General features: G+C 40.3%; 1 protein-coding gene across 2 annotated transcripts in view; it reads left to right on the top strand.

Annotated features, from left to right (window-relative positions):
• The window catches only part of SULT4A1 (sulfotransferase family 4A member 1), a 48,142-nt gene extending 25,800 nt beyond the window's left edge, over nucleotides 1–22,342 (top strand). Inside the window, exons 2-8 of one of the 2 annotated variants that reach the window (XR_016441894.1) lie at nucleotides 5,209–5,339; nucleotides 7,113–7,193; nucleotides 7,293–7,419; nucleotides 12,611–12,705; nucleotides 13,375–13,513; nucleotides 18,502–18,631; nucleotides 20,674–22,342. Coding sequence is in view for 1 of the 2 variants with exons in the window: in XM_090043765.1 (XP_089899891.1) it covers nucleotides 5,209–5,339; nucleotides 7,113–7,193; nucleotides 7,293–7,419; nucleotides 12,611–12,705; nucleotides 13,375–13,513; nucleotides 20,674–20,786 (686 nt within the window). In the remaining variant the exon portion in view is untranslated. The remainder of the gene's footprint in view (nucleotides 1–5,208; nucleotides 5,340–7,112; nucleotides 7,194–7,292; nucleotides 7,420–12,610; nucleotides 12,706–13,374; nucleotides 13,514–18,501; nucleotides 18,632–20,673) is intronic. The other variant, XM_090043765.1, reaches the window with a different exon arrangement.
• Nucleotides 22,343–23,384: the final 1,042 nt, after the last annotated feature.

Genomic DNA, 23,384 nt, shown 5'->3' with positions numbered 1-23,384 from the left:
CACAGCATACAACAGATATAGCTTTACTTTCCGTGTAATATTGCTGCTTGTCCAGATTTTCTCTAGCTTTGTTAGTTGGCTGGTAGCAATGCCTATTCTGGTCATTTTCAGATATTAAGTCTTCTGTGATAGTGTCTCCCAGATACTTAAAACTTGCTGCTCTTTCTAGTTTTTAATTGCCGGTCTTCACATCAACATTGCTGTTGGTGGTCTTGGAGGTTGTCATCACTTTGCTTTTCTCAGCACTTACTTTCATTCTGTAGCTCTTTTCAGTTTTGTCTATCATTTCTGTAGGTTCTTGTAGCTCTTCAGATGTTCCTGGTATCAGATCAATGTCATCAGCAAAGTGCACGTTGTTGATCTTCCACTCTCCAACTGATACAGCTCCTGTGAAATTCTCTAAGGTGTCTGACATGATTTGCTTGAGGAAGAGATTGAAAAGGCATGGTGAGAACAGGCAACCTTGGCGCACTCCTACTGAAGTTGCAAACCATTCAGCGATGTTGCTGTCGATCAGCTGTCCACTACTTGCATTGCTATAAAGTTCTCTATTAGTTTTATCAGGGATCTGCTGATGTTATGCTTCTTTGTTGTGTGCCAAAGTGCTTTGTGCCACGTCCTATCAAAAGCTTCCTTGAAGTCTATGAAATTATGGTGACATTCTTTTTGGTGATCATGGTACTCTTAGCACAGTACTTGGATGGTAAAGATTTATTCTGTGGTACTTCTCCCTTCTCTGAACCCAGACTTCTTTGAAAATCTTGTCCCCAATTCTTATTCTGAAGTTGCTTCAAATTACTGTTCTTTTATCCCTATGTTTCATGATTCTATTTGCATAGCTACATATACAGCAAGTAAAGTTGTCATTTCTAAACTGAAATTAGTTAAAGGTGTATGTTCAGCTGTTTAAACTATTATAAATTAAACCTAAATTCAGCACAAATGTAAAGAAGGAGCTTTTTGTTTTTAATGTTTTGAGGTGTTAGTCTTTATTGGCTTTTAAGTGTTTAAAATACACCAAAGAGAGTATGGACATGTGTTTTTGTTGTATATGAGAGTGTGCATGGAGAGGGGTATAGTGGACAAAAAGAAAGGAGTGGAAGACCACAAGAATAGCAGCACTATTTTTTCCTTAATTGTGAGGGCCCAGTTTTGCCATGTATTGAAGCTGTGGACACCCAAAACTGTGTAAATGAGTGTTAATGTAAATGAGAATTAGGTCCATGGCCTGGAATATTGAAACAAAAATTAGTATAAGGTTCTAAAAGACAGACAGCTTGGTTCAGTATAAGTCTAGGGACCACACAGTTGTGAGTTCTAGGGCTGTATGGAACCAGGTCACATATTTTCTCTGTCTCCATTTTTCCCCATCTGTAACACAAGGACAGGAATGTCATCAGAATCATTAATTTGTTGAAGATTGTCTTGCATTCAAAAACTTCTTTAACACTATTCCAGCTACACTGTTGGTCCAAAAAAATATCACCCTGAGAAATCTTTGCCTCTCACATAATTTCAGGACAATCATGACCACATCACTCTTATACTACATCAGAGTTGTTTGCCATGTAAATGGTGCTTTGTTTTTTTAACAACCATGGATGTGTTGTTATCACTGAAATTCAGAGATTTCAAAGAGTCGTCTATGCTTGATCCACTTTCCCATTTTTCCATGTTAAGTCGCTACTTTGTGGCTACTGCCCTTGCATTACTAAGGGCTCATGGGGGAAGCAGGAGCCCATAGTACAGCTCAGGCAGAGAACAAAGGTATTTTGATTTTCTCTTCCACTCTCCATTGTTAATTGGACAGTGTGTTTTCCTGATCCGCCCCATGGTACAAGCACAATGCTTGGCCCTTTAGTGGATGGCTAAGAGTTCAAGAGAAGTCAGGACTGCCAGGGAGGCCTGACTCTAGCTTACTGGTCTCCATCTCCCATAGCAGCATGGGTGCTTCAGGATTTATATTGCTATTAGCTGCTTTCCCTTGCAGCTGCTTGCCTGCTGCCCTAAAAGCACTCTAATGGGAGGTATCTCCTCCACATGATCAGGCTGTCTGTCTTTAATTCATACAGGCACTGTGAACATGACTTCTTGTTTGCCTAGAGAGTAGTTGAGCTTGAGATGAGTTTACAAAGTGCTGATGTTAGTATTTATCCCAGGACAGGTATACATTTTCCTCTTATGGACTGAGATAGCATCTTTCTTTGCAAGTGGAACCTGAAAAAACACAAATAAATTACAGAGAATCAGGGGGCTTCCTGTCATAAATGTCAAATGAGAACAAGGGTCGTGCTCACAGAGTTACAAAGGCCTGTCACAAACTGAAGTATTGTGTGCACATTAATTTTCATATATAAAAAAATACAGGTTGGGACTTTTTAGAGTACAGATTGAATAGTTCTGAAGGTCTGATGTGAATAGAGCATAAGAATAGTCACAGACTGTGGCTCACATGGGTGACCATAACATAAAGGCTCTTCACCTGAGCCTCCACTCCACTCCTCAGATGAAACAAGTGTTATCAGTCTTAACATTTATATTGCTGTGTAGTAAGCCCTCTGGTTACAAAAGCTTATGCATCTCTGATTTAGTTAATCTACAAAGTGCAAATCTAGCCTGCTTTCTACCTTTATTTTGCACAGCCATTCTCAGGACTGCTGTGGTGATGTCAAACTGGTCAGGCATTTACCCAGCAGGCTGTAAAATGCAGCAACCATTTTCCCCCTCTTATTTGGGGATGGGAAATCCTAAATGAGGATTCATTGCTTTTATTTCTGTGCCAGAAAAACCAAAGAGTGGTTCCATTTGTTGGAACTTTGCAGCCATTGCTGGTCACATAAGCTTTAGGGACATCCAGATTCATACCTTTACACTTGGCCCACATAGTCTTCACCCAGCCCTGGCTGCGTTTGGGAACTAGATGTGTGCAGGTGAACCAATTAAAGATGAGTACAGAGGTAGTGGTGGTGGACAGAACTCATACTTTCTGGGGGATTGGGACACCTACCATTGAGGAGGTTCAGCCACCCGTTGTACTTCAGGTTTGAAGCCTTGGGGTGCTTCTGGATCATCTGCTGCACCTGGATCTTCCATGTGGTGGCAATAGCAAAAAGTGCCTTTCACCAATCCCATCTAGTGAGAAGACTCAGTCCCTTTCTTTCAGATTTGGATCTGGCCACCATGATCCATGCCTCTGTAACCTTGAGGCGTTTAAACTACTTCAATGTGCTCTGCATGAAGCTGACCTTGAAGACTGTTTGGAAGCTGCAGCTAGCACAGAATATTTGCTTGATGGTTTGCTTGATGGAAACGTGGAGGTTATTCTCAGTAGTATCAAGTAAGGCAAAACATGAGTCTTGCTTAGGGAGTTTTTGTTATATGTTTTATTTTAATATTTTTTCCAGGTTTTATAAGCTATTTTGTCTTTTATTGCAAGCCACCCTGAGCCTTTATTGGGAAGGATGGCATAGAAATGTAATGTACAAATAAATACACAAATGAAATAATTTCCTGCCTTGGGTTCCTCATCACTGTTGAATGTTCTTTGTGTTTTGGTCAGAGTCCTCTACTGTATCCTGGATTCTCCTTTTGTACATGGCTTCTCCTCCAATTCACAGAGTCCCTGCATCCTGCAACCAGCTTCCTTTAACTTTGACTGGTCATGCAGACAAAACATTTCTTCTCACCAAAGCCAGGGCCTTCTTGTTCTAGACCCCTGACATAGCACCTCTGTGGAATATTTTATTTACTCCCTCACTACAGATAACTTCTTTTTCCAGTTCATTCACGTTTCTCTGAATATTCATGTTCAGCTGAAGCACAATCATGAAAGTTAAACATTTCTTTCTTAGTTGTTGTTCTATTTCTAACAGATACAGGTCATACATGAGTAGGTCCTTTCCAGCCTTTGACAGACTCACTACATGTTGACATATTGAGTGACATACTAATTTAAGTGCACATAAAATTAACCAGAATTCAGAATGTGTGACATAAAATTAACTAGAATTCATAAGTTGTACATAGGCAGATTTCCTAAATTGTGACATCCACATACATACAACTATTCAATTGCCCATCAAGAATGATGGGGGGGGGCAGTGGGGATGGAGCACTGTCACCCACTGCCCCACGCCACTTGCTGCTGTGCCTCTGGCCCCATGTGTGCCCCATGTGTGCCCCTCACCTCTCCAACCCCTGGTACCACTGCCCCCCTGGCATGGGGAGGGGGGAAAAGCTTGCACTCAGTGGCCACAGTCGCCACCCAGCACCCTGCACTGCTGCTGCTGTGCATCCAGCCATACGCAACCCCTCCCCCCTGGCTCCCCTTCCTCCCTCCCAGCTGTTCTCAGGGCAGTGGTGGGGCAACATGACTGTCCCCCGCTCCTCCCTGCCACCTCCCCCTTCCTGCCAGCTTTTGTTGAGGCCTGGCAGCGGCGAGGCTGGAGTGGGGGCTCAGGGCCAACGCTGCTCTGCCAGCACCCCGTGCTGCCACCTCCAAGGGGCAGGGCTGGTGGGGGGAGGGGGGCAAAGCCAGCACCCCTGGTCTTGGCCCCTGCTCCGGCCCCTCAACCCCCACTGTCATGGCAGTACTCCGCCGTGTGTGTGTGTGTGTGTATCTGTGTGTGTGTGTGTCTGTGCAGAGCACTTTGATTGGTTGTTACATTCAGCATTGTGATTGGTAGCCAAGACAACCAGAGTGCGAATAAAGTGTTACAGGAAGACAGACTAAGGCTTTTATTATATTAGAATGGTAGAGTTGCCTTATGTTTAGAACAGGATATTAATTCATTTGAGCTCTGTTCATATTACTGCTACTGAGAGATTTACTAAATCTGAACAAACACAACACGGCTCCATTTTTCGTGTCTAAAATGGAGATAATATTTATCTACATAATGTTCAGGCTACAAATTTTAATCAATTTGTAAAGTGCTGTGAAATTCTTAAAAGTGCTGGGAATGAGATTATCATATTTATATGAAGAAGTGTAAAGAAATAATTCATATATTTTACATGAAAGGACAACTGAAGTTATATGAGTCTGTAGAGAATACCTTCATAGCTTCTACAGAGAATAGGTTGCAGCAGATTCTCAAGGACATAAATTATCATTATTTGTATATATAGGGCTCCTTTTCATATGCCCCTCTTTAAATTAGGACAGTGATACAAATATGTTCTTTCCTGTTCGGTTTATTTTTACAGGCACGGGTTTACTACAGGAAGTGGTATATCTAGTGAGTCAGGGAGCTGATCCAGATGAAATAGGATTAATGAATATAGATGAACAGCTTCCAGTCCTGGAATACCCTCAGCCTGGTCTGGACATTATCAAGGTATAAATTATTTATCTGCAAGTTTTCCAGCAGTTAGGTAGTTTTTATTTACCTTCAATATTTATTATCATTCCCTCCTATCTTGTTATTTTTCTGCCTTTTTGTCACTGGGCCTGGTCAGTTTGTTTTAATGATTTCAAATTGTATTAAGTTGTTTTTAAATTAATTTAATTCTTTTGTGGTGTACTTTATGATGTTTTTAGGCACGTTCCTCAGTGGTCTATATGCTCTGACTAGGGAATATACTAAATAGAAAGCTCCTGATTCTCCCACTTGCTTAGGTATACACCCAAATCAGGCAGATCCTCCCTCATCTCTGTTCTGTCTCTCCCCCTGCTGGCTCTACAAAGAAGTTATTGCAGTGATCTCTGTCCAGTAGCTGGAGTGCAGAGCATTTTGTTTGAGAAACCTCCTGTCTCCTTGAGAGGCAGTTATAAAAACTAATGACTAAAAGAATATCTACACTGCAGTCACTTCTGTGGCTGCCACCTTTGTACATATATATGTAGTAGCCAATTGCCAGTCAAGAATGATGGGGGTGGCGGGGGAAAGGGAGCTGGGATACAGTGCTGCCACCTAACACCCTATGCTGCCACTGTTCTGCCTCTTGCAGGCAGCGGGGTGGGGGAGCCGAGGCCAGCACTGTTGTCCTTGGCTCCCCCATCCCCTTTCTGGTCCTTGGCATGGCTTCAGAATCATAGGGTGCTCCCCCATGCTTGAAACACTCTGATTGGCTATTTCCATCAGCCAATCAGAGCATGAATAAAGCATTACAGGCAGACAGACAGACAGACTTAGGCTTTTATAGTATTAAAATATGGGTTAGTCTCAACTGCTAGCTTGGGTGTTCTTGGTAGTGTAGCTACAGTAGCTCTCTTGAGGCGAGGGTTGACTGTAAATTCCTCTTGCGAGAATGGGTAAGTGCTGAGGAGGCTGCTCCATGCTGAGCTGTATGCTCCTGCTGTTACACTGATTATTCTCTAAATGCCAAGAAAGGTGTGTCAGTGTAGGAAATGTAGTGTAGTTGCAGCTTCAGACTGGAAGCTATTTGAGGCAGAAACTGTATTTTTGTTCTGTATTTGTATAGTACCCAGAATAGTGGGGTCCTGGTTCATGACTAGAGGTCCTAGCTGCTTCCAAGATATAAATAATACCATTCAGTCTTTTTGCTGTTAGATTGCATAGAATTATGTACATGAATTACATACAGCCGTACAAGCATAACTGCCAGCAGGCTATTCATTTAGTAGCATAATTATTGTTATTGTTTCAAAGATTCGGGTATAAAAAGTTAAAATATTGACAGAAAACACCAATACAGTCATTTGATTGTCTGCTTTTCCTGGACTTGTTTTTAAATGTATTTTAAAATGAATGAGTGAAATTTAAAAAAAATAATTTTAGTAATGCAGCTCAGGTTGGTATTGTCAAAAGCTCTCCTGTTCCAGCTATTTGTTTCCATGCACACTCACAATATTGGGAGCAGAGTTTTACACCAACCATGAGAGCTTTTGAATATCCCATCAATTATCTCAAAAAAACAGTTGGTAAACCATATGTAAGTGGTTTCAAATTACCAGTTATTACAAAGATTCATATTTATGATTTTGACATTCAGAAACAAATATAACAGTTCAGGTCTCCATTAGTATGAACAGCATGTTTCTGAGTGTCAAGTAGTACAGTAAAGAACCTTAAGTTTGACAATTTAAGAAATAACTCCAGACAGCTTAACTGCATTGAGAAATGGTTTTGCTTTCCATTTTGTTTCAGGAGCTCACCTCTCCTCGTCTCATAAAAAGCCACCTACCATATCGTTTTTTGCCTTCAGATCTCCATAATGGCAATTCCAAGGTAAAAACAAGTGAGAATTGGATTAGCTGCACCAGCATCTGATACTTCTGTGCTTTAAAAAATGTCATTTTAATAAGATGTAATATTTTCACTTCACAGGTAATATACATGGCTCGCAACCCCAAAGACCTGGTAGTTTCCTATTACCAGTTTCACCGCTCCCTTAGAACCATGAGCTACAGAGGAACATTCCAAGAATTCTGTAGAAGGTTTATGAATGACAAGTGTAAGGAACTATTCTCTTGGTACAGTACAAGCCATTAAACATTTATTGCCACCTGCCACCTCTGTGTTCCATACTTTACTATTGCACTGCTATTCATTTGTATTCTTGATAATATTTTACATGTTATATGGACACTGCAAACAGGTTTTTTTGCCCAGGGCTAGGTGGGTTCAGGTGACAGATTCCTCCATGTAGATATCTGGATTTGGCTGCTGATGGAAACAAGAAACTACAACAGATTGGCCACTAGTTTGTTTTACTATGACAGTTTCTCTAGGTTTGTTGGCACTGAAGTGTTAGCAAAACCTAAAACAAAAGCTTTGCCCCTAACAGGCATGTCTACATGACAGCTAATGCAGACTAATAAACTCTGGGTTTTATTGATTATTTGTACAGACCACATGGAGCCCAGTCGGAGCAGTCTGGGCTGTTAGGAGACCCAGGGGATAAGCCTGACAGCCCAGTGCTGCCCCAACAGGGTTCTTCCATCTGCTGCAAGGAGGCTGGCTGGGGCACAGCATGTCAGTGCAGGGCTAGCCAGCAGGCAGACCCCATACTGATACAGACTGAGTCCCAGCCAGCCACAGAGCAGTATGTGGAGATGGCAAAGCAGCCATCCCCACAGCTGGCTGGAGTGAAGTGTGCCTCAGCATGGGGGCTGCCTGCCAGCTAGCCCTACACTGAAGCACCCCATATCCCAGACATCTGGTGGCAGCATCTACATGTGTGCTGAATAGAACTCCACAGCAGTGTAGTATTTGTATTTTACAAGACTAGCCTGCTGTGGAGTTAATCACAGAAGAAGAGTATTGTCAGCATAGTCTTGGAGGAGCTGGGGGTATTGTGCCTCTTGGAAGAACACTCTTAGAAAGACATATAACTCAAGCTGGGAAGAGAAAGGGTCTAACTCTGAATAAGTTATGAATTTTTCCATTGTGAGGTTTATTCTTCCTCTTCATCCAGTAAAGAAGACACAACATGAGCCCCAACAGTTCATCCCATGGAATGAACCCCTAACAATGCACCAAAGACTCTGTGATCATTCATTGACACTGAGATAACCTACAGCACCCAGGTAGCAGGTTATACAGCTTGATAGTATTGGTTGCAGCTACCTTGCAAATTTTAATGTGGGATTCCACAGGGTAAAAGAATGGATCCTGTGTAGATAGGGCTACTAAGATGATTAGGGTCATGGGAACCTGTCTTATGACAGAAGACTAGAAGAGTTTGGCTTGTTTAGTCTAGCAAACTGAAGCCCAAGAGGGGACAGCATTGTCATCTGTAATTACATCTGAGGGTGAATATCAGTGAAGGAGAAGAGCTATTTTACCTGAAGAATATTATTGGCACAATTCACTGGATGTGAATTGATCATGAATACATTTTCTCTGGAAGTTAGAAAATAGGTTTATTACCATCAAAATAGTGAGGTTCCATACTAGCCTTCCATTAGAAATAGCAGAGGAGAAAAAAGTCTTAACTAGTATTAAGATGGAGTTTGATCAGTCTGTGAAACATTATATGGGATGTGTCTACATGAGACAATGTGTAGTAGATTAATTCTACTGTGCATTAGCATGTCACAGCAAAAGCCATGCTAATGACCGTGCACTGGCACTACTGCATACTAGAGGTACTAAACTTAATGCACAGTAACAATGGCACATTAATGCACGTCTAGACATGCCCATGGTGTGGTACCTGCAGGATCAGAGGATTTGACTCAGTGACCCAAGATGTTCCTTCAAGTTTACATTCCTAAGAGTGAGTGAATGGAGGGTATTAACAGGTTCTTATTTACAATTTTTCTGTTTTCTGCAAGTGCCATTCCACTTGCAATTTATTCTATTCAAACCCTATTCTATTCAAGTGCCATTCCACTTGCATTGCAGTTTACTCTATTCAAACTCTCAGGATGGAGACTGGCATAGAGTTTGGTGAAGGGGTTCATGAGGGGATGGGAGAAAGGGGACTTCTCCTTTTTAGTGGGCAGAAGCTTCACAGATATAATGTAGATGTGTCTATAGTGGGTTCAGTGGATCTTGCATTGCTTATCATGACATCATAGATTCAGTAAAATATTACAGCCTATTCTGTGTTTCTATAGCTGTAAAACTGGGGCTTTTTATAAAATAATAAATCTAACTCAGGAATCCTCTGGTGTTTTTCCCCCCCACAAGTGGAATGAAAGGAGCAGAAAACCTGCTTATCTGGCCTGAGTCATGTTGGAAGAAGAAGTAGTGAGCAAACATGACATCACTCTTTCCATCCTTCTCCCCTCCTAATGCTCCCCTTTACACATATTCTGTTCATTTCTGGCTCTACTGTTAAATGGCACATGGTTAGTTGCATTAAAGGATAGAATCAGGAAACAACATCATTCTTTGGCATTGTCTTCAAAAAACACGAGGGGATTTCTCACATAGCAAAATGGTAGCCTGTGTCAGCACTGTTTATATGGACTCCTGCTCTGCACCATTATATCTAGGTATTTGGCATGTTTAGGAGTCCCATATAACATTTTTTGTTTAAAGGATTTTGTTTAAATAAGTACAGCCTACATGTAAACTGCCTATTTAGAAGGTGGGGAAAAGTAATCACAAATGAGACCATGCTCAATGTTCCAGTTTTCCCTATGTCATTCTAGAGATTCAAAATGGGTCTGTTTTGTGGAAAGAAGAAATTACTCATGGTTTGCAAATTTTCACATAAAATGGGCCCCTTGCTAAAGTGGAAATGGAAATGTGTGCAGGATTTTGCTAAATGCAAGGTGACTTCAAAACATGAAATTCAAAAATGGGACATTTGCAGGTTTTTGACACCTTCTTTGTAGAACTTCAAGGAAAATAATGGTTGAAAATAAATTGTCCACAATTAGCTGACAATATATTTCTATAAAATATCATGGAAAAATGTTCACCTAAAGTTTACAGTTCCTGCTTGATTTTAACACTTATAGGAAATTAGGGTAGATCACAGATGAATGACAAATAATAAATGAATGGCAGATATTCAACATAGGCAAGGTTCTTTTGTTAGATGTGATACTTTTATTACACCAACTGAGTGGCTGGAAAAGAAGTTCTTAGCAAGCTTTCCGGCTCGGTCACCCTTCCTCAGGCATAAGTAGTCTCTGTTGGTCTGAGACTCCAAAGAATGAGAGAAGCTAAAACTGTGGTAGGATGTCAGTGAAAATGTAAATAGGTAGATAAGCAAGACAAAAGATAAAGCAGGGGAGGGGAGGGGAAAGAGAGCAGAGGGAAAGAGGTGGGGAAAAGGGTCAGAGGTAGACAACTGTGAAATTACAAGGGGGAGAAGAGGCTGTCTGTGAAAATGGGAATAGTTGGAGATCAAGAAAGCAAGAATGTGAGAAGCTAAAAACATGACAGGATGTCAGTGAAAATATAAAAGGGTAGAAATTAGAAAAACAAAAGGTAAAACAGGGAAGGGAGGGGAAAAACAGAGGACAAAAAGATCAAAGGGAAAATACTACAGTGGTAATAAGGTAAAAAAGAGGCTATGAATAAAACATAAATGGTAGGGAATCAGGAAGAAAAAGGACAGAGAAGAGGGGGAGGGGAGAAAAGGTGGGGGAGAAAGGAGAGATGTGAGAGGTCAGATCAGGCAGGTACTAGGTGAATCAGATGTCAGGCAGATTGTAACGTGTCATAAATCCATGTCTATATTGAGTCCATGATTTTTAGTATCCAGTAGGTTGATGATCTAGTAAATCCTTAGATTTAGTAAAACCAGTAGCTGTAGTAAATCCGTAGACCTAGTAAATCCAGTAGGTTGATGATCTAGTAAATCAGTAGATTAAAATTTAAGGAGATTTTTTAAAAGTAAATTAAAAATCCAGTAGATCTTTAGTATCTAGTAGGTCCCCTCCCCTCCCCCTCTTCTCTGTCTTTTTTTTCGTGATTCCCTACCATTTTCATTTTATTTATAGCCTCCTGTTTACCTTATTATTACCACTGTAGCTTCCTAAGAACTTTTTTCCAACTAATCAGTTGGTGTAATAAAAGATATCGCATCTAAGCAAAGAACCTTGCCTGCCTTAGACCAGCACAGCTACAACTAAAAACTCAGATATTCAGCATGCATTTTTTGCTGGGTTGTTTACCTAAACACATTTACTCATGTGTTGGAACGGACTTTCTTTTGGCTGAAAAATGTATTTCTTTCCTTAGTGTATCTAGATCGCAAGGATCACTGTCTGATCTTTTGTACACTGGTGTAAACAGACCAAAGTCAATGTTTCTGTTCAGGATTTACACCAGTTGTAAGAGGTCATGCTTCAGGCAAGGTGCTGCCACTCCTAAGGATGAGCATAAGGATTCCTGGACCATCTAAAATCAACAGAAAGAGTAGTCTTGTGCTCTTTGGGGTGGGGAAATGTTTAACCATGGATATAGATTTTCACCTTTGACTTTCACTGTTGTTCCAGAACAATATTTGGATGTGTAAGGTCACTTCCTCAATGCTTGCCTATGTATGAAAAAGGGTCATTTGCCATAGGTATTGCGCTGCATGTGCAGAGACAGTGGAGAAGAGGTATATATCCAGTGGAGATAATGCGCTTTCAGCCTCTACATGCTACTCTACCCATGCCATATCTGGGCTTTGCAAAGTATAGTCAAGTATAATGGGAAGCAGAAATACAGAATACATTGCAGGAATGTCCTCAAGATTCAAGCAAGATTGGAACCACCAATTCCTCCCCTGCCCCAAGTCTCCTGTCAGGATACTTTCCCTTTGACTGTTTTTAGCATGCTATTCTCCAGATATCTTTCATAACCAATCAGTGATATGCATGGTGACTGGGAATTTGCATGCACAATTTGCTGCTGCTTTCCCTTCACCTTATACAGACTGAATCAGTATTGAGCTCAAAATTATTATTATTATGCAGCATGGCATCCTTTTACATTAACCACCTCACCATAACAACATGCCTTAGGTCTAAATATACTTTCTGTGCATGTGCTGCACGTTCGCAATGGTGCAGACTGCAGTATTTTTCACTTAAAAACCTTGTTAGTAATGGAAAAGTTACCAAAGCAAGCAAGCCAAATTTTTCTTGGAAGTATAAAATGCTTGTTTTCCTTATGTGTTTCTTTCCAAAAGATATTCACAGTAGAATTGCTCACATTCTTTGTGTCAGTCATAATAACCTTTGTCTCTGCAGTAGGATATGGTTCATGGTTTGAACATGTGCAAGAATTCTGGGAACACCACATGGATTCCAATGTTCTTTTCCTCAAATATGAAGATATGCATAAGGCAAGTCAGATATTATAAGGAATTTTCTGTTATCTGGTATAGATAGTGATTATAATTTAGGGAATTAGAAAATTGTATGATAAAGGTACATAAAACAGAATTAAAAAAACTAACAAACAAAATTTAATGAGTCACTTACAAAATAAGTTTCAGCCTCTCACATTAAACAACCCCAGTCTTAATTCTGCCTCTTTAGGGATGCCAGCCAGAACAGCAAACATTATAATAACCTGGTGCTTCCTGATAATCCCAGTATAACTATGGAAATCCTGTCCATACAGCTCAGTAAGGTTCTCCAAAATGGGGAGCTTCATTAGTCCTTGATGCTATTACTGCTGATCTACAAGATCACATTGAACTGTGAAACTGTGACATCCCTCTACGCTTTTAGCTTCTCTCATTCCTTGGAGTCTCAGACCAGCAGAGAGTCCCCATGCCTGACAAAGGGTGACTGCACCTGAAAGCTTGCTAAGAACTTTTTTCCAGCTACTCAGTTGGTCTAATAAAAGCTATCATATCTTCCCAAAGAACCTTGCCTGCCTATGTCCTTAGACCAACACAGCTACAACCAAAAACCTAGCAACTTAGTTCAACAAATTCATTTGCATTTGTACTTTTAATCTTGGCAACTTCTAACTTTTGTAATGGGTTTTAAACATTCTCTTATAGGACTTAGCAACAATGGTTGAGCAGCTGGTGAGGTTCTTGGGAGTTTCTTACGACAAAGCCCAGCTGGAGTCCACGGTGGAACATTGTCACCAACTCATTGATCAGTGTTGTAATGCAGAAGCCCTCCCTGTTGGCAGAGGTATGTGCAATACACAGAGTACCTTTTTAAGGTGGAACTCACAACACTTAATATCTTCCAGAACATGCTGACGAAGTGTCAGAATAAAAATAGACTATAAAATAGACAAACTAGACAAAATAAAAATAGACAAAATAAACCTAAAACATTGGAATGTAAACTGTGTGGGTAAAATTACCATTAGCGCGATAAAGAATTCATTGATGGAAGTAGGCTTAACTTTAAGGGGGTTGACCCTCCTTACATAGTGATGTTTGCTTAACCAACCTTTGTGTAACAGGGAAATGAAATCTAGAGGAGTCCATTTTAAGGACAGAGGAGATCATTAGATCATCAAATCTATTTTGGTTACTGAAGGCTGTAGAATCCTACAGCGTTATCTGAGTATCGAGCCCCATAACTTGTGATTGAGCAAAGCGTGCCTTCTAGACAGTCAGTCTTTATTAGAAGACCCCAAGAGATGGAGAATTCACCAATTCCATGGTTAGTTCCCATGGTTACCTACCCACACTGTTAAAAATATATGCCTCATTGTCATTGTGAATGTATCTGACTTTACATTTAACACACTGGTGTTATTGCTGATCCTCTCCAAGATTTCCACATCCTTTTTAAAACTTGGGTACAAGGACTGGATGCAGATTTCAATTATCAGGCTCACCATGCCACATACAGAAGTAAAACCACTTCTCTGCTTCTACCTATTATTCTCATTGTATATTCAATGAATTTTTAGCCCTTTTTTGCCATAGCATCACAATAGAAACTCCTGTTGACTTTATTTGTACATTATGACATCCCGGTTCTTTTCAGAGTCACTGATGTGAGATGCTCATTCTGTAGTTATGGACTAAATTCTTTATTAAATATATGCCCTTACATTTGACTATATTAAAATACACTTTGCTTGAATAGGGCTAGGCTACCAGGCAGTCCACTCTGAATGACTCTGAATGACTATCCATTTTTTGTTATTATCAGGTAGTAGAAAGCCCCCTTTGTACATTTCCCTTCTGGACATGGATATAACAAGCCCCTTCTTGCCTGCACCCACCAATTTTGTCCATTTCTTTTTTTCTAAGTATTGACAGAGATGTAGCACACTCATTGCATGGGTGTGGCAAGGCTCAGAGCAAGCCAGAAAGCTGAAGTGGCTTTTTGCAAGAGAAACCTAGAAACTACATGTACATATTAATTAAGCTCAGTGTCACTAAAGAAAACAAAAGAACTAAAATATCCACTGCAAAGACTGTAAATATATCCTGTGCTAACCTAACTCACCTACTGTCCCCAGTAACCTTCAATCCTCACTAACTCACATTGCATTTTTATATATTTCTTACTGCATTTTCATATTTCATCTGTCTTGTCTTTACCATAGCATTTTGTATTTTGTATTTTATACTTTTAAACTCTTAACAAATGTACTGCCTGTAGAATGAAGTTACACCCTGGACCATTGTTAAATTTGCATTGAAATTGTAAAGTAATAAAATCTGTTGAGTGAATGCGAGTGAATGGTAATCATCAGTAGACAAAGCCTAGCCAAAGGAACTCCATTTTAAGCTAATCAAGCTAAAGAACTGATTCCTGGAACTGAGCACTCACCCTATGGACTATTCCTGTAACCCATGACAATACGGCCATTAAGTCAATAAGTCAAGGGTGGACTCCCAAAACTTCAGGTACCAGCTGGCAGAAACCCCTGTGATTAACAGCTGTCAGGTACTACTCAAGAGCCACTTGCAACAGGGACCTCCAGAATTGGGTAGCAAAGATGATCCTGGGGGCTCACACAAGTCTGCCAGAAAGGGATAAAAGGCAGTGAAGCGTGACCCTCAGTGGCGCCCTCTCATCCAGCACCTGACCTACCGAAAGACAAGGACAAGCAGATGACCCCCTTCTGGAGATCACATCACCTTGAAGGAAGCTGACCATCAACAGCAGACTCCAGGGCCTCGGATAGGTAGATATATCGACACCATATCACTACAGCAACTGCTATTCAGTATACTACATGGGTTAGAATGACATGGGTTTGAATGAGTGAGTGCATGTGTGTGTGTGTCTGTGCTAAGGTGAGCAGTACCACCCATAACTCAAAGTTTGCATTTATGATTTTATTGGTAACCTCACATCCTGTCCAATACATTAGACTTTATTAAGATCCCGTGAGTTGGTCCTTTGTAGCCAACAATCATATTTACTTGAATCCAAGATGATTTTGCATTTAAGAAGATACCTCCATAATTAGATTCTATAACTTTGTTATAATTTTCCATGAATAGAATCCAATTATTAGAGGGTTGTCTTAAGTTCATCCCCTTCACTGCTGCAGTAGGGGAAGTAGAGGTGGAGGGAGGCAAGCACCTGAGAAAACAGCAGTGGAGGGGCAGGTGACCTAACACTTGCCCCCCTACCATGTGCCCTTTCTCCCACACCTCAGCTGTTGCTTATCCTATGCAGGGGCCCCAGCCCTGGCCCTGCAGTGGCAGTAGCAATCACTCTACTCTAGCTCAGCCCGGGCACGAGCCTGGGGCAGGCAGCAGAGCTGGAACTGTAACAAATCCTCTGCCACTGTGCAGTTTCACCCACCCTCCGCCCTGCACCATGCACCCTCCCCCATGCTCCTGTGCACTACACTGCTCAGTCTTCCCTGTATTCCCTGCTCCCACGCTTCATGGTCTCCCCCATGTTGTCCCTGTGCACCATATAGTCCCCCCTGAGCTTCTACATTGCAAGCTCTTTCTCCCCCCTCACTCCTCCGCATAAGCCTCCTTGAGCCACTCCCAACCTTGGCCAGGCAGCAGTGGTGGTGGCAGCTCTGTCCCCAGGCCTGGCCCCAGCCCAGGACAGGTAGCAGTGATAGCTGGGTCTGGGGCCAGATTGGGGCTGGAGCCACAGCAGCTGCCTTCCCAAGCTGTTAGTCAAATCCAAGACAAGGCTTTTTCTCCCCATGTGGTATGGGGAATAATACCTTGCCTTAGATTTGAGTAAGTATGGTATTTGTGGTGTCTACAGATGTTATCAGCTTCCTTGATTATATATTTACCATCAGATGATGGATAAAATTATCGACTAGGATTGGGTAAATCCTGGTTTCCTCAGAACTCTACCACAAGCACCCTTATTTATGGGTGTTTCCCCATTGACAGCTAGTTTTTAAGAGTCGGTTTTAATTCATTTAATGGGTGCTTTATTGGTTATATATGGTGCAACATTAAGTGCCTTACAAAAATCAATTTGAACCAAATTTTAATCTTCTTAAAATGAAACCAGATTTATTTTACGTGATCTGTATTCCATAAATCATATTGACTGGCATTAATTATATTCCTTTCCTTAATTTGTTACTGTTATTTAGTAATTCTGTGTCAACTCTCCCATTATTTCACCTGAAATACATTATTAGGGTCATTCCACTTGTACTACCTTACTAAAAAATCAGTATTGGTCTCTTCAGGCAACAGCTGGTATCCAAAGGTCCTCTTTTTTGTCTATAATATCTGTTCTTTTGCAAATCTGGTTTCAAAAGATACAATATATGCTTTCATTTGTGAGAGTAGGAACTGAGAACCAGCATTGCAAAGAATTATTTCCTGCTAGAGCATCGTTGTACTCTAATCTTTCATGTTTGTTTCTAAAATAGTTATACTAATAATTCTTACCTCATTTTCAGGCTGGGCTTTAACTAGGAATGAAGGCATGTTCTTGAGTCAGCTAATTTCAGTTAACTAACTCAAGGTGAAATACTAGTGGTGACAATGGAGTTCATAGCTTGAATTAAAGTAAAGGCTAAACTATATGGCAGTATTTTCAATGCAAAGTGCAGTTTCTACAGTGGGAAGACAGCGACAACAAGCTTTTACTCAGGCTATTATCTTGTGTAAAGACTACAGTCTGCCTTGTTTTTAATAGGATTTCTCTGTTGAAAAACAGCTCATTTGGGTTAACACATTTTTCCCCTGATGAGAACACAGAGATGTGTGATGGGTAACACACTCAATGAGATCCATAGATTAAATTAATTATGTAAGCACAAATGCTAAAACAAAATTATTGTCAAGTCTTTCCCTGTATCCTGGAATGGTGTAGTACATATAATATGTGAAAAATACAAAGTGCTCTGATACCTGTGGGGCAGCTGCATGCAGTACTCATAATGGGTAGAGTATGTGGTGGGGCTGCAACTGTCGATCAATATTCTGGTTGAGAACAGGAAAGCAAATTGAAAGAGAGGTCATCTGGAGAGAAACTCATCATTCCCTGTGGTACAATAGGATATTTAAGTTAAAATTTGGCTCGTCATTCAGCTTGCCCAGGATGGGCCAAAAGTAACTTCTTCCTTTAACTCTCTAGCTGTAGCTCAGTAGGTCAGGGGATGGCATCACAGCTTCCTCTGTCTCACTGACTGGCTTTTATAGAGACAACACACCTTCCAATGGGAGTCAGAAAGAAAAAGCAAGACTATACTGTGAACTCTGTAGCCTGGTGTTTTGATGGAGGTCACAGTAGACACAAAAGTAAACTATCTTCTGTGTGTGTGCATGTGTATATGTGAAGTTTGTTGCCATTCTGTTGCTGTTGTTATTATTTCTTGCTTTACAGTAGATCTGAGGAATCAGTGCCCCAGTATGGTGGTGCTGTATGTAAACTTTTACAGAAGTAATCCTCCATTTTGTGGTAGAAAAGAAAGGTGCTATAGTAGTCAGTTAGACACCTTCATGTTTTTTTGCTGTCTGCTTTTTATTAAAGTTCCTTATTCTTAGGTAATTTTGTTTGCAGTTTTTGGCTTTTGGATTATTTTGGTATTTTAAAATGCAGCTTCATTAACATATTTTCTGCCACTCTTCATTTATCTGATATAGAATAGCTGCAATAACACAACAGTTTACTGCAATTTATTCAAAATAGTTTTGATTTACCATCTGTTACATCCACCTTATTATTTTGCTTTATTTTGGTTCTTTAATTTCTTTTTCTTATAGCGCTCTGATCTTTACTCTGAAGATAACCTTGAACTGCTGTGAAAGCAGAACATTGATTAGCTATGTTACTTAGATTTGCTTCATATCACATCATAAATTACACAGTTTCATGATTCAAATCATAAACCAGGTGGGTGACTTTTTGACAAGCTCTCAATCTTTATAGTTGACAAATAGATGCTCAGAAAATATGTTGCAGTGTTTCATTTATCAAGCTTGTAATTTGTCTCTAAGGTATCATTAGACATTCAGGAATAACAAGGTTTCTTGTCTATCTTTGCTAGACAAAGGAAGATATTTAAAAAAAAAACATTCAAAGGATAACATATGATTTCATATTGCACACTATACAGTATGTATCCTAAAAGAGTTGCTGGGTCACAATTGAATTTGCTACCAGACTTATGACTACAAGAATTTTTTTAATAATAGTACTGTCTGCCCTGTTTGACTCAAGAAAAATAGCATCTGCCAAAACCCCCAGATTTAACCAAAGCTTCCTCTGGACTCAAGTCAAGATGTGTTCAGAGAGAGACTCCATTCTATAGCTTTCTGGCAAAACTTACAGACTATCCTGAAGGCCAGTTTTTGTCCTTGCCACCACATATAAGCAACCTATATGAAGGTAAAAGGGAGTTTTCCCAGTGCATCAAATCCACAATCAGGTTTTGTGCTTGTTATGTTTTTCGTGCTAGTACAGTATGAGTTATTTATGTAGTAGCATGGTTGTGTTTTTACTGTCAGTTTTGCCTGTTAAACAACTCTAAGTTTTAATGGCGCCTCTCTTCATACATGTTAGTGTAAGTTAGAGGGAAATCATCCTTTTTAAGTCCCAACTTGTGGTGGTTTAATTTATGGCCCTGATTCACCACTGTGTTGCCCCAGGTAATTTTATATGGCTTAAACTGGAAGAATGCAGTGGTATATCAGAATTAGAACATTTTATTGACAACTTTGTCATTATTTTCAAATTAAGTTGTTAGTTGAATTCAGCAGGGCAGTAATAATATTTTACATAAGGAAATAATTTTTCAAACATGAATGCCTAAATTGAACCTACAGAAATGTGCATGCAGTTATTGTGTACACAAAACTCAAATTTCTGTGCACAAATCAGGTCTCTAATTTTACTATATTTGACATACAATCTAGGCTTACTCATATTTGATTGACTGCTTTACTGCATGTATATTGTTATAAATGCCTGTGATAGATAACATAAAACCATTTAATACACTTTGATATGTTATTGTCTTCTATGTTCTCCTATCAATACATGATGAATTTACTGATATAAATGCTTTTCTTGTTCATTAATGAGATAATTAAACCACCATTATATTCCATTAAGTCTGAAATCCACATGTAAATTAATATTTAAGCTAAATTCAGTATCCATTATTGTTTTCTAAGTATATTGGGACTAATCTTGCAAGATGCTGGGTGCATCTACACGTGCTGTTAAGGTGAAGCAATAAAGTCTAGTGCTTGTCATGCCAGAGTTTATTGTTCCTGGATGCCATGTTTACATGTGTGCCCAGGATTGTAGCAAGCTGAGCTGGGTCAGAGCAGCCCCGGTTGGTAGAGACCCAGGGCAGGGTGGTTCAGCCTGCCAGCTCAGGGCATCTCTGACCCGGCTCAGTGTGCTACGGAGGGTCTGGCTGAGGCATGACGGTGATCCAGCGTGGGGCTAGCCAGCAGGCAGGCCCTGCACTGAAGCACCCTCATGACCCAGCCAGTCATGTCACCATCTACACACGTGCTGCTGCTCATGAAAAAACTCTGCAGCAGGATAGTACTTGTATTAATTAGTTTCCTGTGGCTTAATAGGGCTGTGCATATAGACAGGAGATGTTTACTGCGGAGCTAATTAGTCTACTCCGCAATAAATGTCTCATGTAGACACGCCCACTGAATAGCTTTTGGATATAATTCACCCAATCAGCTCAAGGCTTGGGTTCCTATTTGAAGGGTAGCCTGATACTAATTATGATTTGATTCTGAACCATACCTCCTGGCAGAGGCTGAGAACTCTTGAGTCTCATTTAAGTTAAAGTTGATCAGCAGCTTATAGGAGATGTTTGGTGCCTGACATGCACACCGAATTTTTAGAAAAGCTGGTGTTCTGCCCTATATCAACAGTTTGATTTGTGTTCCTTCTCTGTGTTTCAGGACGAGTTGGACTATGGAAAGACATCTTCACTGTTTCAATGAATGAGAAATTTGATTTAGTTTATAAACAGAAGATGGGAAAGTGTGACCTCACATTTGACTTTTATTTATAAAAATGCATGCATACAATATTCAAATACTAGCTAGAAGTGCTTTATGCATTCATTTATTACTTGCTGGACAAACTACTGTAGCTATTGTGTGTAACAAGATTTAAAAACAAAGAAGTTTAAACCATAGGGAATATGATTATGATCTGGAACAAATGTTTATCTTTTAGTACTTTAATCCTTCATTCACATTCAAGAACCTCCTAGATAATATTAGAATACTCAGCTGTTACGGAATGTATTATATAAGGTATATATCATATACGTAGCTAGAATGTACACCTTTTCAGTCCCACAATTATTAATGTATTTTATAAAAGCTTTTCATTGGAACCTAATTAGCTTTCAGAAAACCAAATAGAAGTTTATTTCAGAGGGAAATCAGTAACAGGCCAAAACTGTACGCGAGAGTGATCTCAGGGGTTAGTTGTCACATTTATTTTTATAGCTGGAGTAACAAGTACAAAATAACCCTGTCGCAAAATGGTAATGGATAAAGATGGGGACTTCCTTTAATTTCTGCGCTTCCATTATCTCTGTGGTTTCTGAGGGGATACCATTTACTGGTGAGACTGACCTGTTCATGAGACACAGCTGTGGTCACCATCCCCCCTCCCCACGCACACACTTACACATGCTCTCACAGCTGACAACATGTAGTTGTATTCATAGAGATGAGGTTTGTCCTTGGGCAGAAGGCCATTAAAAGAATCCTTTTGCCACTTGAGTCTCATGCAGGCATTCACAATAGTGTGACTTACGTGGTGCACAGACCTTGTGCTGGACTTCTGTTCACAAGGCCATTTTTCCTGCGATTTTCTATGCGCTTCCCTGGTTTTCTGTAGAGACATGAGTTTGAGACTGAACATATCAGGACAAACAGTGCTTTCTCTTCTCAATGAAATCACAGCACTTGAGGGCACTTAGTGTTTTTGCGCTACAGGACCCATTTAGACATAAGTTGATGGATGTCTAGGCTGGTACAAATACATAAATGAAATAGCAGTAGAGAAGATATTTGATAAATATTCCAGTAGAGGGGAGTAGAACACAAGCAGCAGTGCAGGATACAGTTGCAGTTACTGACTGTCAGCCAAGAACAGTCTGAATTCTAATCATGATTCAAGTTTATTTCTGTACGTCTTTTTAGTTCCCTAACTTGCCCTCAGGCAGTTGCATACCCAACCTGGAGCAGTCTACCATTACTGTGAGATTCTCCAGAATCATTTTATTTTTGATCCTCAGTTAATTGCATTTATATTTTTAAGTTTTCAGCTGCAGGAGGCCTTATTTTACTAGCCCTAGATTCTGTCTCAATAAAAGCTGTGACGGACTAGCAGATTTTAATATTTTAGTTCTATTGGAAAAAAAGCTGTTGGTACAGCAGTTGGCAAGTTGTGTAGCATGATGTCGCTTGACAGCACTTTTCCTTGTATATTTGTGAGTGAAACTGCTATCAGTGAAACTTTATTTCTATTTTTATATTTTTAGTACTGTATGAATATTAAGCACTACACATTATACTTCTGTGCTTGCTTGCTTATTTAATAAAGACATGTTCCGTGCATGGTGTTTTGTTCATTTGTTTCATGAACATGTATAGGCTGAAAAACATCTACCCTTTGGGTGGCTTTTCACGTGGTCCAGGGTGGCGGGTATGGGGGTGGTGCTTTAATTACAGTAGCTCTCAGGAGCTGCTCTAATTAACGTGCCTGCAGCATTTTGTGTATTCAGCATCCCACACTTCAAAATGGTGGCAGAGGCACTTTAACTAAAGTTCGTTTGGCGAGCTTTAGTTAAAGTGTCCCTGCCACCATTTTGAAGCGTGGGGATGCTGAATACCTGTGATGTTCAGGCTGCTGGAGCATGCTAATTGGCATGATCCAGAAGACTTGGTTAATTGAGTCTGCTCCAACGCACGCTAATTAGCACGTCAGAGCAGGTGTCTGGTACATGTGTAAGTGCCTTTTGAAATCACTGTTTTCTTGTCAAGTATCAAAAGGCCAGAGGCACATGTATACTGTGATGGTAGCTAAAAGACTTAGCCTACACAGAGGGCCAGTGACAGTGATGTTGATGAGGGGTGGAGGGAGAAAAGCCAAAAAACAAGCTACCTCTCAGAAAGACAGACCAACTGTCTTGTTAAGGAAATACCATCGTCCTCCTACTGTCCAGGAGGACTTTATTGCTGACTCAAGTAATTACTGTTGTGCAAGACTGTTGTCTTCAGGACTCAGGCTGGGGAGTGTTGCCCTGGACAGTTACTCCTCTTTCCTACATCATGGTCCTTGATCTCATTTTTGCAATGTTAGTCAAAATTCATCCTTGAGAAGAGAACCAGCTCAAAGCTTGTGCCCAGAATAACCTCAAACTGTCCTTTAAGCACTGTGGCCCAGATCCTGAAAGGTATTTAGGTACTTACCTTGAAATGAGTAGGAGTTAAGTGCTCAGAAGTGCACTTCTGAGGTTCTGGGTTTTGAGGTGTAATCCAAATAGGGGTAATGCATAGTCTTCACATTGGCTTTCTGAATTTTTTCCACAGAGAATGCCTCTCTGAGCCAAATATAATAAAACTGATGACAACAGAAGAGGGGAATAGGA

Source organism: Crocodylus siamensis, chromosome 4, assembly GCF_052110815.1.
Source record: "Crocodylus siamensis isolate JL-2025a chromosome 4, ASM5211081v1, whole genome shotgun sequence".
Classification (NCBI taxonomy): Eukaryota; Metazoa; Chordata; order Crocodylia; family Crocodylidae; genus Crocodylus; species Crocodylus siamensis.
The sequence above is the reverse complement of the archived record's forward strand: the minus strand, read 5'-3'. Positions and strand labels throughout refer to the sequence as shown.